The sequence below is a fragment of the Pelodiscus sinensis genome, chromosome 23 (assembly GCF_052426305.1).
Source record: "Pelodiscus sinensis isolate ZL-2025 chromosome 23, ASM5242630v1, whole genome shotgun sequence".
Classification (NCBI taxonomy): Eukaryota; Metazoa; Chordata; order Testudines; family Trionychidae; genus Pelodiscus; species Pelodiscus sinensis.
Genome location: NC_143074.1, coordinates 2,412,187 through 2,430,350, shown reverse-complemented (window position 1 = coordinate 2,430,350; position 18,164 = coordinate 2,412,187). Strand labels below are relative to the sequence as shown.

The window sequence follows — 18,164 nt, the reverse complement described above, 5'->3', positions numbered from 1 at the left end:
CCCTGCGGCTGCCTCTCGCCGCGCGCCGGGCCTTCCCGGACAGCCCTGCGGCTGCCTCTCGCCGCGCGCCGGGCCTTCCCGGACAGCCCTGCGGCTGCCTCTCGCCGCGCGCCGGGCCTTCCCGGACAGCCCTGCGGCTGCCTCTCGCCGCGCGCCGGGCCTTCCCGGACAGCCCTGCGGCTGCCTCTCGCCGCGCGCCGGGCCTTCCCGGAAGGGGAGCCGCTGGCTGCAGGGCGAGGCGCACTGGCAGAAGGACCAGCCGGTTCCCTTGCATTCTTCCAGCATGCGCGTGCTGGGTTTGCACGGCGGTGGGCCGTTTCCCACCCGGTGTAACTGTGCCCCCGCACCCCTGGCAGTCCCATGCGACGCCCGCTGGGCCCCCACTAAGCAGGCCAAAGCTAAAGGCTGGTTCTTGCCGGGTGTGGCGGCGGGGGGGGAATGTTAGAATGCTGAGTCCTCTGCCCAGGTCTGCAGGGCTATGCACTGGATTGGCTGCAGACCCTTCAGGGCCGACGCTCTCCTGCCGGCCCCCTCCGCACCTGCTGCCCCAGTGCAGCCTGAGCCATGGCAGCAGGCGCTGGGGAGCCCTCAGCTCCATGGCTGGTGCCAGCGCAGCCAGGGCACTGAAATCCCTGCAGCCCTGGGCTGGAGCATGCTCAGTGCAGACCGAGTCTTCTGCTACCACCTCTCCCCGGCTGGCGCCCGTAGGTCCTAGCAGCCCTCAGAGGCTTGTAGCACCGACGCTGGGGGCTCTCCCTGGGGCACGTTACCGGTCCCTGCTCCTGAGCCGTCGATGGAAGAACGAGGCCAGGGTGTTTCCCTGCCGGTTGCAGCGCTGAGCCGTGCTGGGCTCCAGAGACGAGGGGCCCGGCAGCGAGGTGCAAAAGGGCATCGACTGGAATTGGAACAGGTTTTAATGTTCATAGCCAAGCCCCGGGGGGAAGCCTGGCCAGTGCAAGCCCGGCCTGGCCAGGCCCTTCTCCAGACACTGGCCAGCCGAGGCCTACAGCCTGCCCGAGTGCCGTAGCGGCCGCAGCTCCCCGGAGCACCCTGGGCTCGATCTGTTTCTCTCTCTCTCTTCCCAGCCCCCGGATGCTGTCACCTTCCCTCCCTGGTGTCTCTGCACTTGCAGCACCAGGCGATGCCTGCCCCAGCCCCGCTTCTCGGATCAGTCAGTGTTTAGAGCAGTGCTTCTCCCCCGGCGGTACGAGAACCCTTGGGGCACTCGAGAGAAGTCTGGGGCTACGTCAACACAACCGAACTTTGGAGAAAACGGAATTTTTGTGTTACGGTTTCCAGCGCTTTATTATTTTTGTACTTTTTATACCCAAAAATTTCATCGCCTGCCCGGCTACAATGAAGTTGTTTAAACAAATGTGTTGCGATGGTAGAAAAAAATGTTGGCTACGTCTAGCCTGGCATGATTTTCCGGAAATGTTTTTAACTGAAAAGTTTTCCGTTAAAAGCATTTTCGGAAAAGAGCATCTAGATTGGCACAGACGCTTTTCCACAAAAACACTTTTTGCGGAAAAGCGGCCGTGCCAATCTAGACGCGCTTTTGTGCAAAAAAGCCCCCATGGCCATTTTCGCGATCGGGGCTTTTTTGCGCAAAACAAATCTGAGCTGTCTACACTGGCCCTTTTGCGCAAAAGTTTTGCGCAAAAGGAACTTTTGCCCGAACGGGAGCAGCATAGGATTTCTGCAAGAAGCACTGATTTCTTACAGTAGGAAGTCAGTGCTTTTGCGGAAATTCAAGCAGCCAGTGTAGACAGCTGGCAAGTTTTTCCGGAAAAGCGGCTGATTTTCCGGAAAAACTGGCCAGTCTAGACACAGCCCCCGTGTCTGAAAACTGTAGGTGCGGGGGACACTTATAATTTTTAAGGGGTACTTTATTAAAAAAAGGTTGAGAAACACTGGTTTGGTTTAGACAAGTTAAACGCACTCGTCCCTTTAGCTTTTCTCCCTTGCACGCTGCCTCCAGCCTTTCCCTCAGTCCACGCTCGCCCTGGTGCACTCGGTCCTGGTCTGACAGTAACATCGTAGGGCCGAGGGCGGCTGTTCTCCGCATTCAGTGACTGGCCTTACGCCGCTGAGTTTGCAGGACCAGGGCCCTGGCTGGTCTACAGGACGGTGCCAGGTGAAGGGAAATCGTCTTGCATGGCCTTACTGCTCCAGGCATGACCCAGTCCCCCTGCTCGTGACACAGTGAAACCGCCTCCCTGGCATTGCTGAGCCAGGACTCGAGTGAGTGTAGACACTGCGTGACCTGCATTGACTCTACCAGTCCTCCAGCGGCTGTCCCACAATGCCCCATTCCCAGCGACAGTGACCGCTCTGGTCCGGGCCGGCTCGAGCCATTCCTGCACCCCGGGCAGCGGCCACGTGACACGTGCAGCCCCGCCCCCGGCACACGGTGCCCCTTACAGCTGCCATCAGGCACCTCCCGTAGGTTGGTGCCCGAGCAGCTGCCCAGCTACCCCCCCCCCCTTAATCCGTCCCTAATTCCGGTTACTCCTCTGCTCCAGCCTCAGCTTTCCCACCCGACGCCTGGCTCTTTCCCCTGCCTTCCTGCTTCTCTCTGGTCTCCTCCAGAGCCCTTCCCCTTGCCCGACTTCCTGGGAGCTGAGAGCCACTACAGCCCCTGCCCAAACCACCCCACCACCTCCTCAGTGGAATGGGGGGACTTACAGCCTGTGCCCCCTGCTTCCGGCGCCCCTTGATCTCAGCTTACTGGCTGAGTGCCTTTGGGGAACTACAAGTCCCAGAATGCATTGGTCCTGGGCCAAAACCAATGAGGAGGTAGAAAGCTGGAGGCTTGCCCTTAAAAGGCCTCGCCGTGACCTAAAGACTAATCTCAGCTAGGGCTTGTCTACCCTGGGGCAATGGGCCAAGCGATTCCACGGGGCCAGTGCTGGCTCCAGAGCGAGCGTTAGTTGGGCCAGGCTCCTGCAGACGGCCCTGGTGCTCGGGTCAGGCTGGCAAAGGGCCCTTTCCAATGGCTGGGCCCTGGTGTGGTTCTCGCGTGTGACCGTCAACCCCCCCCCTCCCCGCCCCGCCAAGCACACCGCCAGGGGCCAAGCAGCTCAGAAGCATCAAGACCCTGAGGGGGCCCGAATGCCAGCGAGGGCCCAGCCCCCCCAGCTGAACCCTGGCCCCTCTGAGGGGTCGCAGGCTCGGATGCTTAGGGCATGAGCAAGACCCTGCGGTCCCTGCCCGTGTCCTGTGTGTCTCGCCCACGGCTGTGCTGCCGAACGCTTGCCCTCTCTGAGTTGGGCTCGGGGTGGGGGGGCATCCCGCTGGTCAGCCCCTGCGGACGCTCCGGCTGCCTCGAGGGGGGCGTCGAACGGCTCGGGCTGGGCCCGCGCACCGGGGCTGCGGCATTGGACCAACGTGGGTGACCAGCGCCAGGCCTTGCTGCAAACCGCTGGCTGCTGTGCTGAGCCTCCCAAAACTCCTGTCTGCCTGGGGAACGGGACTCCACCTGCTGCCGGAGCGCAGCCGGCTCCTCTTAGACACCATCCGTGTCCTGGCTCAACTGGACCTGGCGGCATGTCGGAGGGTCCTCCCCCCAGCGGCCCAGCCCCTCCGCTCCCGGGAGCTGAACGAAGCGGATCCAGCCGCACGCCGACCCCCGGGCCAATGCGAGAAACCCCCCCAGCCGGCCCCAGGAGAATTGCTGCATTGAAATGTAGAGGACCCCTCCCACCCCCCCCCCCGGGAAACGCTGCTCTCCACAATGGGCAGCCCTTCCCCAGAGGGCCGGTTCAAAGTCAGCGGCTCCCCTTCCGCAGGGCGCTGTATATGAAAGGGGGCTGGAATGTGTGGGGCTGCTGCCCGGCAGGCTGGCTTGATGTGCTTCCTGGGGGCTGGAGTGAAAGAGCCGGGTGGGGGGGAGGAGGGGGCCAGGCCGCAGAACAATAAATCAAAGGCAGGAGGCTGATTGTGGAGCTGAAGGCGCCTCTCCCAGTGTCCTGTCCCCCGCCGGAGCCGGGGAGGAGCAGCCGAGAATCCCGGCAATTGGAATCCTGCAGTGTCACTTCCTCACACCTCAGAGCCGGCGCTTCCTGAGGGCAGGGCCCGGCTCCTAGGCCAGCCTGGGGCTTCGGCCCTGCTGCCCAGACGCTGTGGCACCTTCTGGGAGGTTTGTTTCTACTAGTGCAAGTTCCTGCCTCGGCCTTTTCCCAGGAGCCCAGAGGGGGCTGCAGCTGCGTTCCTGGGGCTCCGTGTACAAGCCTTGCCATGGAAATGGCTCCATGCAGCCCCCGGAGACCAGAAAGCCCCCCATTTGCCCCACAAGGGCCCAGGATCACCCCTCACGTCCTCCCTTTCTCCCACCCTGCGTAATTCAGGCCAGGGGCTGGGTGCCCCGTAACACGCTCCTGTCCGAGTGCACCAGGGGCCTGGCACACGGGGCTTTCACGCTGGCATCTCTTACCTGCCAACTCCGCTGTGCTTGCCATGTCTGGGGCTGTTTGCATGCACAGTGCGCTCTGCACTGCAGGAGTACCTGCCGGGGGGCTCGTGGCCCAGGGCACCATGCAAAGGCCACCCTGCCCTATGGCTGGCAGCCCGCACCCAGTGGCTGCAATCCTGGCCCCAGTGAAGTTGATGGTTTTGCCAGGGATGTCCGGAGCGGGGATGTGGGGGGCTGCTCAGGAGAGATTCACACACCACCCAGCTGGCGAGCAGAGCGCCCACGGCCAGGTGTTTTGTTTCTACTAGTGCACATCCGCACGTGCCTCGGCGCATAGAGCAAATGTACTCCGCACATGGATGGAGAAGCTTAGCGGGTATGTGGGGCAGGAGGACCAGGGTCCCAGCCTGCATCTGACGGTTCTGCACTTTGGTGTCGGACTCAGGGCATTGTCTTCCCTTAGCACCCTGCGGAGCCCAGGAAATCAGCTAGAGTGAGGGAGCTCGGTGCTTGCAACCCGCCAGCCACACCTTCCCTAATCCACAGCAGAACAGTCTCAGCCGCCCAGTCAGAGGAAATGAGCTTTTCTGGCTTATCTCTTTGGCAGGTCTCTGAGCCAGACTCCAAAGAAAGCCCAGCCCCTTATCAGCCAGCCAAGTTAATTAGTAGGGGACGTCCCTGGGAGCCCATGGGGTGCCGGCTAGCACCCTGCAGCTGGAGTTGCCCTGCTCCCACCTTGCCCAGGTTCAGCGTGCCCACCGCCCGGCCCCCCGGCGGGGTAGTTGGCCCTGGGCCGTGCTCCCCGACGGAAGGGATCACCCCAGCCCTGCAACCAACATGCTGCAAAAGGGAGGGGTTTCGGGATGCGTGGTCGGGCCAGGCCTGACAGCACCATTGGCCAATGGCCATCACAAGTAACGCCCCGTGGACAGAGAACCCAGCGCCGGTCCCAGTGTGCGGAGCAATAGCCGTGCTCCTCATCAGCTCCACTGGGAGCTCCGGGGCCTGGACATGAAAACAAGAGCCAGGCCCTCCCCCATGCCAGGATCAAGCCCCTGGCTCTGCAAATGCCTCCTCAGAAGACAGCTGGGAGCCTCTCGGGCTCTCGCCAAAGGGCTCTGCAGTTCTTGGCCGTTCATTCAGCAGCAGGCAGGGACGCAGTGGCGCTGCTAGGACATGGTGCACGTGGCCTCGTCCAGCCCAAACCCGGAGCATCTGCAGCGCCGGCCCTGCCGCCAAGGGAGGAGGATGCTCCCATCTGGCAGAGTCCTTCTTCCAGTCCTCACACGGGAGCCACGGGGCTGGTCTGCTATGGCAAGGTATCGCCCCAGTGCAGAGCGTGGCCAGCACCAGCGGCCATGGCCAAAGGCCCGTGGTGGCCAGGGATGGCCCTAGGCCGAGGGGTTGCATGGGGAAAGGCTTTTCTGTCCCAGGGGTCTGGGATTCTCTCACCCCGTGACCGCCCGGACTTTGTCTTTTCACCTCCAGCGTCTGAGCCTTGGTGAAACCTGGTGGCAGGGAGCGGCACAGGCCAAGTGCAGGCCGGGGGCTGGGCCTTGCCAATGTGCTGCCTTCCCTCTTCCTCCAACGGCCCCGGGGCGGGGGACAGGGCGACGGCATTTCTGGGGGGCTCCCCCTTTCAGAAACACGGGGCAGGCTGGTCCCCACCAATTCCTTAGGCCGCTGCCTCTCCCAGTGCCCTGCTGGCTGCCCCGGGGGCGGGGGGGGGGGGCGGCCTCTGAAGCTCTTCCCCGTCCAGGTGGGGGCGAGAGGCGCTGCCCCACCCCCGAGGCCCACAAAAGACTCAAGTTCATTCACAAGCCATTGGTGCCGATTGTCTTGGCGGGGCCAATAGCCGAGCAGGGCCATTCACATAGCGGCCCCCGGCCGAGGGCGGGGAGGACTCTCAGGCCCCGGGCTGGACGAGGCTCCGCAGCATGGAAGGGCGCTGCCCGGCTCCCCTGAGCCCCAACATGCGGAGCAGCCGCGGCCGCCTGGCCCTCGCCTATCGCCCCAGGGCGCCCTAGGCCTGCGCCCCAGCTCCGGGCCGCCAGCATGTTCAGCCAGGAGGGGCTGCCCGCCCCGTCCTTCGGCCTGGGCGCGGGGAGCCTGCAGGAGGCGGGCGGCCTGGCCCCGCAGCAGCCCCTCTTCCCCTTCCCAGCGCGCAAAGCGGAGTACGAGCCCGAGGCGGGGCCGGCCAAGGCCTGGGGCCCGTTCCCTGGCCCGGAGCCCTGCCCCCAGCCGGGCCCCGCGCTGCTGCCCAGCCGGCCGGCCCCGAAGGAAGAGCCGGGCCAGGAGACTGGGCGCAAAGGCGGCTCCCCCGACGCGCAATGCGCCCTGCTGCCCGCGGGCGCCTACTACGCGCCCCCCTGGAGCGGCGCGTTCTGGTCCCGGCAGAGCTTCCCGGGAGCCGGGCTCTGCCCCGGGGCCCACCCCGCCCTTTACCCCAGCGCCCCGCACCAGCCCCCCAGCGGCCTCTCCAGTCTGGGCAGCAGCGGCAGCTCCAGCGGGGCGGCCAGCGAGGGAGGCCAGTCCAGCGAGAGCGGGGACGAGGTAAGGACGGGCTGGCCCGTCGAGGCCCTGCCCGCTGGGCGGTTGCTCAAGGGACCCCCACTTCTCCGGCGGGAGGGGCGCCCGCATCTTCCTCCCTTCGCCTTTGCCGAGCACAGTTACACCTGGCCCAGGCCTGACTCCGCGGGGGGGACGGGACCCTCCTCTCCCGGCTCCGCTGCAGCCCCGGAGGACGTGCCCCCGGATTGGTGCCCGTGGTCCTGCCCGGGTGTGGCGCTTTGGGGTCGGCGGGACGGCGCTGGGCTGCGGGGAGCCCCTCGGGGTGCACGGCTCTGACTGGGCGAGTGGAAGACCCGCAGAGACGCTCCCGCCCCGGGGGCAGCAGGGACGAGGCAGCCAGGCGCCCCCGGACGAAAGCTCTTTGCATTGCGAGGGGGGTCTATTTGAAAACCGTTGGGCTCGGGGGGTGAGCTGCGTTCCCAGCCGCCCCGTGTGCGGGCCAGTGGCTCTCCGCTCCTCCAGCCTCCATTGCTGCCCCGCACGGCCCCCCCCTTCGCCTTTTCTTTTCCTTTGCCTCTGCCTAGTTCCCCCCCCCGCCTCCAGGGAGCCCCCGTGCTCAGCCCCCGTGCTAAGTCTTTCCAGAGCAAGGCCGGGGGGGGGGGGGGACACCAGAGTGGATCATCTGGTCTGCCCTGTGATGCCTGGGGAGAGGTTAGTGGGCACCAAGCAGAGATGCCCTCCCAGACACCCCCCCCCCCCAGGCACATGCCTGCAGGGTTTGAGGCTGACCCTTAACCTGCCAGCCTCAGCGTTGGGTCCCCCTTTCTCCCACTCTGCATCTTCCCTGCCCCCTCCCCGTTCTCTGGGGCCCAGCCTGGTGACCGCAGCAGGGGAATGGTTCACAGTGGCCTACCCAGGTGGTGGGAACACCAGGAGTCAGCTGTGCCTGGCCATGCCCATCCAGCAGTGAGGGGGCTCTCATGGGGTGGGGGTCCCGCTGGCAGGACGGGGAGGGGCTGCTGGCTGGGAGGCTCCACAGGGGTGTGCAGGCTGTTGCAGCAGGTGAGTTGCCGAAGAGGCGGTTTGGTGGCTGCAGGTGGCTTGGTGGCAGTCACCGGCGTGCCCTCCCGGCGTGCCCTCCCGGCGTGCCCAGGCTCAGGGAGGAGGCCGAGTTCCTAAGCGTGGTGCTGCCCTGAGGCTCCCCACTGGCTGCGGGCCGCGCGTTCTGCCCCTTACTGCAGGGAGCCCGAGCCGGAAGGGGCAGCCCCACGTGGCAGATAACTCGGTTAGCCCAGCACTGGGGCCCGTGGGCCGCTGGGATCGCGAGACCAGCACCGTCCGTTTCTTCCCATGTTGGGGGGTGGGGGGGCAGGAGGGCCCGACTTTGGCACTGTTCCAAACAGCTGCTTCTCCTGGGGCTCCCTCTGCTGGCTCTTGGAAACGTGTCCGTCTGGGACGGCTTCTGCATCTGGCCGCTCTGCGGCCTCGGGTGCGAGTGCCGCCTGCTCTGCACGCTCTCATCAGCAAGAAGTGAGCAAGAAACCCAGGGACTCCCCTGGCCTGGCCTCCTTTGTGATGGACACAAATGGCAAAGGGTTTGGGTTCTGGTCATTGTACCCGACTCTCACTGGGCCGGCGGCTGTGACTGCATTGGGGAACGCACGCAGCGAGCTCTTCAGAGGCTGGGAGCTGACTGGCTGTCCCACCGCAGCGCCAGCTGGACAGACGGGTGGCTCTGAGAATCCGGGCGTGCGAACACCTGCCTGCGCATTTTGTGCGTGTCATTTTGGTGCAAACCGAGGGTGCTGCTCGTCTCAGCTTCTCCTGGCCTGGACCTTGTGTTGGGACTCGCCCTGGGCGACGCGGCTGAGCCTGGCTCGTGGTACCTCTGCACGGGGTAGAGGCTGACGCGAGGTGCAGGGAACTAGCCCCCTGATGCTTTCATTTCAGCAGCATGTAGCTCCCCGGGCAGTGCTGGATCCTGTCGGCTGGATGTGGGCAGGTGACTGGCCCCCTCCCTGCCAAAGTTCTGCTGCTCTCAGAGCTGGGTTGGAGCAGCCCAGCCCTCCCCCTGGGCTGCGAAGTCTGGAGGGGAAATTGCGAAGGGGGGCGGATCCCTGTTTGCTTTGTTGGGCAGCAGGGCCCAGATCTTCTCCTAAATGCCCCTGGAGCCGAGGGGAGGCTGAATGCCTGTGGCTGGCCCCCAGGCGGAACACAAGATCCCTTGTTGAATTTAAGTGCAATCCAAGCTACCTCAAACCCAAATTCCCCTTCCCCACCTCCTCTGAGGCCCTGTCCGTGCTCACTCCATCCCTTCTCCCTCCCTTTCACCAGGCTGAGATGCAGGAGGGGGTTCACGACTGGGGCAGGGTTTCAGGGTGTGGGCTCAGGGCTCCTAGGTGGTTCCTGGGGGGTGCTGCAGCGGGGCTGAGGCAGGCTCACCCCGTACCGCTCCCAAAGGCAGCCAGCAGATTCCATCCCCAGTCCCGTTGTGCCCCCTCTCTGCTCTGGAGATCGGATACAGGGTGGGAGAGGGGGCATCTTGACATGGGCATCCCTCCTGTCCCTCCCCTGCCCTGCCCAGAACCCGCCACTGCTGGAGGGTCCAGCTGGGAGCCTCTCTGGGGTGTGCTTAGATCTGAGCAGAGATCGGTGTCTCCTGCTGGCTTCCTGGGGGAAGAGACCCAGTGGCCAGGCACTTCCCAGCCTTCCCGAAAGGGGAGGAAAGGTGCACGGCTGGCGTAGATGGGCATTGCTCCATGGAGACTTCCTCCAGCCCGTGGGGATCTGCCCTCCTGCTGCCCCTCCAGCTGTGGGTATTGTGGTGCAGGAGAGGGGGTGCAGTGGGAATGGGTGTGGCGGGGGGGCGGCGTTCAGTCCTGCCTCTAGCGTTTATAAGGAACTGAACTTTTCAAGTGGCCCCAAGCTCGGACGTTACCAGCGCGATGCCGATGTTCTCCGGTCAGGGGGTTCTGGAACTCAGACTGGCTGCCCGGAGCCGGGCGCCGGAGCCAGGAAATGCCAAGCTGTGACTGACAAGCCCCCAACCATTGACCGTGAAGGCCCTGGGCTGGCAGGCGCATGGGGGGGCCGTAACTTGACTCACGCCCCATTGACTGCTGGGCCCAGAGTGAAGCAGGCGCTGGACTGTCGGCAGCGATTCTGTTCCTCCTAGAGATGTAACGGTGTGAACACGTCACCCACCCCCACTGCCTCTATCGGAGACGATTTCGGAGGTCACGTGTCTACCGAGATCAGCGCATTTCCACATCCCTGGTTGCTATTCCAGCCGTTCCTGGTGGTAGCGTAGAATCCGCATCCCTCCAGCAACGCGGCTTCCGTGCCGAGACAGGAGGCTGGTCTGGAATCTGAGCGACCGGCCGCGTCTGTGCCAGGCCTTACAGCGGGTCTCGTGCCGCTGAATGACCCCCCCCCCCCCCCAAGCGGCAGGCGGTTGCTGTGTCACAGACGCGCTCTCTGGTGCTGCCCCGTCCAGCCGTGTGAGTGCGGCACTCGGGCCGGGCGGTTGTCGCTCCCCTGACTGACGTGTTTTGCCGACGGGCGTGCGGGTGCAGGCGCGAGGTTCAGCAGCTGCTGCACTGAAGGCTCTGGGCGGCCTTGGCCGAGCGCGTCGGCGTGTCTGGCACCGCGAGGTGCGGAGGCTGCCCGTGCCCAGGAGTGCGCCACCCAGCGCAGTAGGTACCTTCCTCCCCCCCCACCCCCGGGAGAGGCTTTGTCTCATGGACGCAGCGCTGCGTGGGGCGGCAGATCAGTGGGTCTCCGTGTCTCTCAGGCGTGAGCCATGTCTTATCCGCTGGCCGTGTCGGCTGAGCCTCAGTTTCCCCCGTACTAAGCAGACTTGCCCGGCGCTGCGGGAGGGGTGAGACGTACGAGGCACATCCGTGGTGGGGGCCAGAGTTAATGATGCCAACTGGTTGCGTCTTGCAGCTCGGGAGCAGCGTTCCGGCCCCTCCCGACAGGCCGAGGAGTTTGGGTCCCTAGAAGCCTAACGGGGGGATTTTCCAGAGACAAGGCCTGGTGTCTCCCTGCTCCCTGAGCCTTTCCCGACCCGGCCGGGGCCGTGGGTGGGGGACTTTGTGGTGTCCACGAGGGAGGCCCGGGGCCTGTGTGGAGCGTTTCAAGGCTGAACCTCTTCAGGAAGGAAAAGCTGCCAGGTAAAGTCTGCAATTCCCCTGGCGATTAGGAACCGTGGTGCCCAGACAGGCACAAACCAGCCCCTGTAGCCATTTAAGGCTGTCGCGTGGGAAGGGCGCAAAGAACGAGCAAGGCAGCACTAGCCACGGCACGTGGAAAATCAGACTTAAAACCCTGGCACTTGGAATCGCCCCCCCCCCGGCTTGGGCAGGTCGCTTTGCCCCCCCTTTGGAAAACTGCGCTTGTGCTGCCCTGCCCCCCATTGCAGCCCGAAGGCCTCGCCCGCCAGACCCCGTAGGCGGGAGGTTGGGGCTCGGCTTGTTTCTCGGGCAGCCAGGCAGAGGGAGGGTCCAGCCAGGCGCCGTGCCGGGAGGTAGAAAGGCAGAGCGCCGCCGGAGGGCCGCGCCCGCGTCTGGGGTCTCTTGGGTCCATGCCGGGCGGGCGTGGCTCCTGGGGCGGGTCGCTGCTGGAGGCTGGCGTGTCCACGTCACCGAGTCCTCGCGCCGCTCGCCGGGCTCCGTCTCTCCGGCCTCGGGTCTGCGCCCGCCCCGGTGAGCCTCAGTGCCCCCTCCCGCCGGGCTCCCGGCCCCCGCGGACACGGCCTCTGCCTCTCTTGCCAGGACGCCACCCCCACCTCCGAGGAGCTGGAGCAGTTTGCCAAAGACCTGAAGCACAAGCGCATCACACTGGGCTTCACCCAGGCCGACGTGGGGATGGCTCTGGGGACTCTGTATGGTGAGTGCGTCCCTCCCCACGCGCATCCGCTGCCTCTGGGGGGGGGGGGGTCTCAGTGCAGAACGGGAGAATGGGGGAGGGGCAGCCCCGGAATCCTGGGGGGGGGCAGCCCCGGGCCCCCCTTGGTGCTGTGCGGCTTCTTGCCCCATGGGGCGCTCAGAGCGGCTGGAGGGGTTTGGATGCTCCTTGCAGCGAGCCCAGAGTGAACGTGGGGCGACGCCGGGGGGACCCCGACCTGACACTATGTAGGGCTCTGCTGTCCCGGCTGCGGCCTCGCAAGAGGAGACGGGGTCCTGGGGAGGAAGCAGCGTTCTCTGGAGCCGAGTGAGCAGCCCCTGGGCTCTGAGATCCAGCTGTTGAGGGGGAGACTCAAGCGCCCCCTGAGTCCCCAGGAAGGGAGGAGGCCCCCCCGTTAGGAGGGAAGGGAGCCATGGGGACGTGCGAGGTACATCTCCCACGTGGATGCTCCGGGGCCTGCGTGAATGGTTCGTCTCTCCCCAGGGAAGATGTTTAGCCAGACGACAATCTGCCGCTTCGAAGCCCTCCAGCTGAGCTTCAAGAACATGTGCAAGCTGAAGCCACTGCTGCAGCGCTGGCTGAACGAGGCGGAGAACAGCGACGGCCTGCAGGAGGTAAGAGGGGCCAGGCCGGGGCTCGCTGCTGCTGAGCAAGGGGCATGTGACGCCCTCGTGGGCAGCTCTGGAACCGATGGCCTAGTCGCAGGCAAAGTCCTTCCTGGCCCTGGCTGTCAGCTGGGGCCATGTTGGGGGCTCGTGCCCCTTGGGAACGTTTTGTCCGTTCTGCGGTGGCTGTGGAGGAGCAGGACGTGTGGGGCTGCTCTCGAGCGCCCTGCTCTGTCCTGGGCTTTGCGGGTACCTTGGGGCGGTGAGTTCCGCAGGTTAGTTTCTCACTCGGCGGGGGACAGAGGGTGGTATTGTCTCATGCTGGTTTCAAATGTGCCGCCCAGCCCCTTGCTCGTGCGTTACGAGGCAGGGTAGGTAGCAGGGGGGTTACCCAGATAACTGGGTAACCGTGTAACCGGCGAAAATTTCAGCGGTTCCACGCACCTGCAGTGCGGGGTGGCAGCCGGCTCCCTGGGAGGGGGTGGAGCCTGCATGTAGCTGTTCCCCGTAACCAGTAAGCCCGGGCGTATCGGCTGACTGTGTAACCGGTTCTCCTGCTACAACCCCAGCAGATAGAAAGGCCTGATCTTCCTGCTCTTGTCCATCTGCTGCCCCCTCACCTCTCTTACGAGCTGCCTTTTGAAAACCGAGACCCGGGGGGAGAGTCCCACCTGGACCCTCCCTGCACGCCAGGCGGAAGGGCCCGCGCTGGGCACGGGGGCTCTCAAAGCACTGGGGTTAACTGGGGGCTGGTGCCTCTGTTGGAGACTGCAGTATGGCTGCCTTCCCGGGCTCCGTCACGGGGCGGGGCGAGCAGGGGCAAGGCTGCATTCTGGGCCCACGCCGCAGCCCCACGGTAGCCGCCGAGTGCAAGGAGATATTGCAGCGTTTTGTGAGCAGCTCCCCACCACCGATTGCCCTGGTGCGGAATGAATTTTGCTACATGCACCAATATGGAGGCGATGTGCCACACGTCCTCTCCCTGTCGCACGTCATCTCCGTGTTGGTGCATGTAACAAAACTCATTCCGCACGTGGACATGACAAATTGGGGGGGCCTACTGGTGGCAGGCGTGAAGACGCAGCCCTGGCTTTTCCTCGGGCATTGCGCCGTACTTGGCGGACTGGACGGGGTTTTGCTGTGCGGTCTCTTTCCGGGGGTGCGGTCTCCTGGGGAATTAATCAGAGCAGCTGGTTAAAAAGCGGAGAAGCCGGAATGGCGCCATGTGGCTCAGCAGCTGCGTAGCCACTGGCTCTTCCAGCTCCCCAGCCCAGAGCTCGGCCACCAAACGCAGCGGCCCCTCGGAGGATGCGACCGCCCCTTGCTGGTTGGTGACCCTGCTCGTGGGTAGGCCCCAGGGGAGCCGTGGAAATCGGGCCCCTGAAGTTTAGTGTGGTTGGAGTCTGAGCGGCGTCGAGCGCCGTGGGGTCCGTGGCTCTGGGAGGGTGGTCGTAGCAGCTGCTGGAGGCAGGCCGGCCGTGCCCGTGTCGGGTGCATGTCTCTGGAAGGCAGGCGCCTGGGTCTCGGAGCCGTTGTGGGGAGGTACGTCTGCCCAGAAGAAACCAACGTGAGTCTCCGAGGCTGGTTTTGTCCAGCTCCTCCTCTCCAGACTCGGAGCCTGCGCTGGTCCAGCTGCCCACCCAGCTGCTGGTGCGAGCCCAAGTCGGCACCCCCAGCCTCTGAGCCAGGCTGCTGGGTGGTGGTTTGATGTGTTGCTCTGTAGAGGTCTGTCCCCAGCTGTCCGTGCTGTGAATTCCTGCTCCCTCACATGTAGTGAAGCGGGTGCAGCCGGGCGGGCTGCTCTGACAAGCACAACAAATCGGAATGGATGCAGAAAAATGTGGTCCCAGCTCAGCATCCCTCGTTCCTCTGTTCGGTGTCTCCCCGCCGCGTGACACGCAGCACCCAGCCTGTGGCTGCTTGCAGAGGCCTCTCCCCTCCGGACAGCCCTGCCTCGGAGGGTGGGGGTGGCTTTTCACCCACTTGCAGGGCCCGGGAGCAGCTCTCCGCCCTGGTGCTCTGCCAGCCGGGTGCACGTGACCCGAGGAGCCGGTGTCCCCAGGAGGGCCGGTCGCCACGTGCCACATGGCTCTTGCGGGTTTGTGTCTCGCTCTTGCGTTCCAGCTGTGCAATGCGGAGCAGGCCCTGGCCCAGGCCCGGAAGAGGAAGCGCAGAACCAGCATCGAGAACAACGTCAAGGGCACGCTGGAGAGCTTCTTCCGCAAGTGCGTGAAGCCCAGCCCCCAGCAGATCTCGCAGATCGCCGAGGATCTCAACCTGGACAAAGACGTAGGTGTGGCCGGAGCTCGCCGGGGGTGGGTGGAGCCGCAGGTTCGGAGCAGGGCCCTTCGGAGGGACCCGCCTGCCCTGCCGGCACCTCTGCAAGTCAGGTCGGGGCCGCTGGAAGTTTTTCCGTCCAAACTCCTTTTTAAGGAGAACGTTGGGTTTGTGACTCCCGCGAGGATTCGCCGAACCGCCCGGCTCGCCGCAGCCTGGGGGTGGTAGTCAAGAAGCCGACCTTTCGTTTTGGCAGCCCGGCTGCGGTGCCTCGTGGGAACTGGAGTTTAGGTGCCGCGTCTCCCTGTTCTCCTTTGGGAGCGGGCTCTCCCAGCCAGACTACATCTCCCAGGATGCACAGCCTCCCACTTCGTGTGGGCTGTGGCGCGCAAGGGGGGCTGTCGCCCAGCCTAGCGAGTAGGATGGGGACGTGTGGCACCCAAATGACACTTCCCGTAACTCGGGCACCTGAAACTTGGGACCCCAAAAAATCAAATTTTCCTTTGGCACCTTGGTCAGAAACAATTTGCTTTGTGTTACCAACGTTTTCCATGTTCCTGTTCCCTCCTCCCCTACCCACGCCAGTTTTGGCGAGCTCTGATCCAGCCCTTTCGTGCCGAGGGCTGTGAGATTTTGCACGGAGCCGTCCAGCGCCAGCGGCTAGCCCACGCCCCGCCCCCCAGGGCAGGTGTGCTTCATGGATGCAGCGAGCGTGCACGTGGGCTCCCTTGGTAGCTCATTTCTCAGGTGGTACCCGCTGGTGGGAGTATCCCCCAGCCTGCCTGCAGGGGGGTGCAGCTGGGGAAGGAGCGGAGCGGTGTTGCAGGACAGCCTCGTTTGCGGTGGGGCCGTCCGAGTGCCAGGCGGCTCTGCAGAGATCAGCCTTCCTGCCCCTCCCGGCCGGTGCTGCTGAGCTGGGAGGAGGGGCAGGGCTCGGAGGGCGGAGGGAAGGCAGAAATCAGCCCACCAGACGAGAGCGCAAGGCTCCCTGGTGGGCTTGGTGCCGCTGGGCGCTTTGCTCCTCGCGGGAGGGGGGGCTGTGGGAGGCTGAACTGGCTCATCTCCCTTCTGTGCCTTCTCCCGTCTCTGCCCAGGTGGTGCGGGTCTGGTTCTGCAACCGGCGCCAGAAGGGCAAGCGGCTGCTGCTGCCCTTCGAGGAGAGCGAGGGAGCCGCGTACGACATGGGCCAGGCCCTGGCACACCCGGCCCTGCCCGCCGCCATGAGTGCCCAGGCGTATGCCCCGGCGCCCCTGGCCTCGCCCCCTCCCATCTACCTGCCGGCTTTCCACAAGGGCGAGCTCTTCCCGCAAGCTTTGCAGCCGGCTGTCTCCATGGGGAATGGCAGCAACTGAGCCTGGCCACGGGGGGAGCTGGACGGAGGCGTCTCCCTGTCGGTGCTTGGCTGGCCCCCCGGAGAGAACAGCACCCCAGAGAGCCTGCGGCTGCTCCTAGACGCCTGACTCAGGGACGGGGGGGCTGTGTGTGGTTTGGGGGAGCAGCAGCAAGCCAGGCCGAGGGCGCAGATCCCCCTGCGCCCTGGAGCGAAGCCCTGTCCGTCCTGCTGATGTGAATTGCTCCCACTGCCGGGAGCCGGCTTCTCCCGCTGGGGGGGAGATCCCCAGCTGACCTACCTGTCCTGCCCCTCCCCCGGGGGGCGGGGCCTCGTTCACCTGTAAACAGCATGTTCTATATTGTTAGTTGGGAGGAGGAGAAAAAAGCCTTTTTTAGCTTTAAACCCGTCCTGTGTCTGTGTCTCTCGCCGGCCCAGGCAGCCACGAGCCTAAGATGCTAGGTGCCCCTGGCGTGGGCCCTTCGGTCTCCTGGGCAGATGGCAGCGGAGGCTCAGCCGGGCACTGAGCCATGCTGGTCTCGACCCCTCGGCGTTTCCCACGGAGAGCAGGTTTCGCTGAACAGCTCCAGACTGGCAGCTCTGACGGCCGTTCCCCCGTGGGGCTCTGGGCCGGCCCAGTGGCCATGTGGCCAGGGGCTGATCAGCCCGGGCTGGCATGGCGGATGGGCGGGCCACCCTGCTGGAGACCAGCCAAGGGCCCCGAGGGTTTCCAAACGGCTGCCGTGAAGCCCGGCTCCGGGCGTGCTCTGTGCTCCTAATTACCTGGTCGGAGCTGAGTTACTGCGTCTCTGCGGGAGGGGAGCACGTGGCACGGAAGGGCGAGACGGCCCCTCGCCGGGAGGGCTTAGAAATACTGGTGCCTCTCCCAGGCCCTGTGCCGGAAGGCTGGGATTTCCCCGGGCGGGAGGGTGACGAGCCCTGGGGGGGTTACCCCAGTAGGGAGGCACTGGTGGAAAACGCGGTTCTGTGTAGCGGCACCGAGCCATGCACACTGGGTGGTTCTCTCTAGACCTCTAGTACGGCGAGCACTTGCCCCGGGGACAGAGGGGCAGCGGAGGGCGCCCCTCTGGGAGCTCTGCCCCCAATAAGCACCACTCCTGGGAGGTGCCCGAAGGGCGCTCCCTGCTCAGAAGACGGGGCAGGTGCTCTGGCGAGCAGATGTGCTCTGCACCGGGTCCATGGGCAGCCAGGCTCGGCTCGGCTCCCCCTTGCGTCCATGCCTGGCTAGGCGGGTTGGGTGTCATTGCTGCTTGGCGGGCGATATGCAGACTAAGGACTTGGTCAGAGCAAGGGTCCGTCTCCTGCAGGGCCCGGGCTTCTGCGTGGCCAGTGCCAGGTGCATCGGGACGGAGCAGAGCGATGCAGTTATCAAGCGATTCCCCTGCTGCCGCCCGCACCTGGTTTCTTGCAAACAGGCTTCGGGCCACCCCAAGCCTGGGGCTGCATCTCTGACGCGGCTAAGATCCCCTGGGAGCGTGTCCAGTTCTTGTTGGAGTCCAGGCTCTGCAGGTCGACTCTGCGTCGTGTGATGAATAACGTGCGTTTTTAAACCTGCCGCCTCTGGTGCTGCTGGGATTTCCTTCCTCTCACCACGCCAGGATCTGGGGCCCTCTCCCACCCACCCCCCATCTTTTCTAAGCTGAATAGTGGAGCCCCAGAGGGGAGCTGTTCCCTACTGCGCCTAATCCTTGTCACCCTTCTCTCGACCTATTCCCCCGCCGGTGAGATGGGCTGACGAGAACTGGGCGGGCGTACCGTGGATTTATACAGTGGCGCCGTATTTACTGTCGTCCTATCTGACCCTCCTCACATGGCTCGGGCCACTGTGGTTTTTTTCTCTAGGCCAGGCTCTTTCTCTCCGCTGCTCGGCTGAGGAAGTGGGTTTTGCCTGTGAAAGCGCCTGATACTAGATATTTTGTTGGTCTCTAAGGTGCTACTGGACAGCCCTTTCCTAATGCTTGGGGGGGGGGGGGTTCTGACTGCTGCTGCAAATTCAGGGATGTTTTCAGAAGACTTTACAATGACTCCAAGATCTCTCCTGAGTGGTAGCAGCTAATTTAGGACGCCCCCCCCCTCCCCCCCTCCCTCCCCCATTGGT

At 64.8% G+C, this 18,164-nt stretch overlaps 1 protein-coding gene across 1 annotated transcript; it reads left to right on the top strand.

The window, feature by feature from the left end:
- Window positions 1-6,248: 6,248 nt before the first annotated feature.
- Window positions 6,249-16,450, top strand: LOC102457876 (POU domain, class 5, transcription factor 3-like). The gene is made up of 5 exons (XM_075905823.2): window positions 6,249-6,967; window positions 11,701-11,815; window positions 12,317-12,447; window positions 14,563-14,727; window positions 15,810-16,450. Exons 1-5 carry the CDS (start codon window positions 6,470-6,472, stop codon window positions 16,065-16,067), a joined length of 1,167 nt encoding a protein of 388 aa, XP_075761938.1. The 5' UTR covers window positions 6,249-6,469; the 3' UTR covers window positions 16,068-16,450.
- The last annotated feature ends 1,714 nt before the right edge of the window (window positions 16,451-18,164 follow it).

Coding starts and splice junctions, on each gene's coding strand:
- LOC102457876 (XM_075905823.2), top strand. CDS start 6,470: ATGTTCAGCCAGGAGGGGCTGCCCGCCCCGTCCTTCGGCCTGGGCGCG. Junction 6,968..11,700: donor CCAGCGAGAGCGGGGACGAG/GTAAGGACGGGC, acceptor CTCTCTTGCCAG/GACGCCACCCCCACCTCCGA. Junction 14,728..15,809: donor ATCTCAACCTGGACAAAGAC/GTAGGTGTGGCC, acceptor GTCTCTGCCCAG/GTGGTGCGGGTCTGGTTCTG.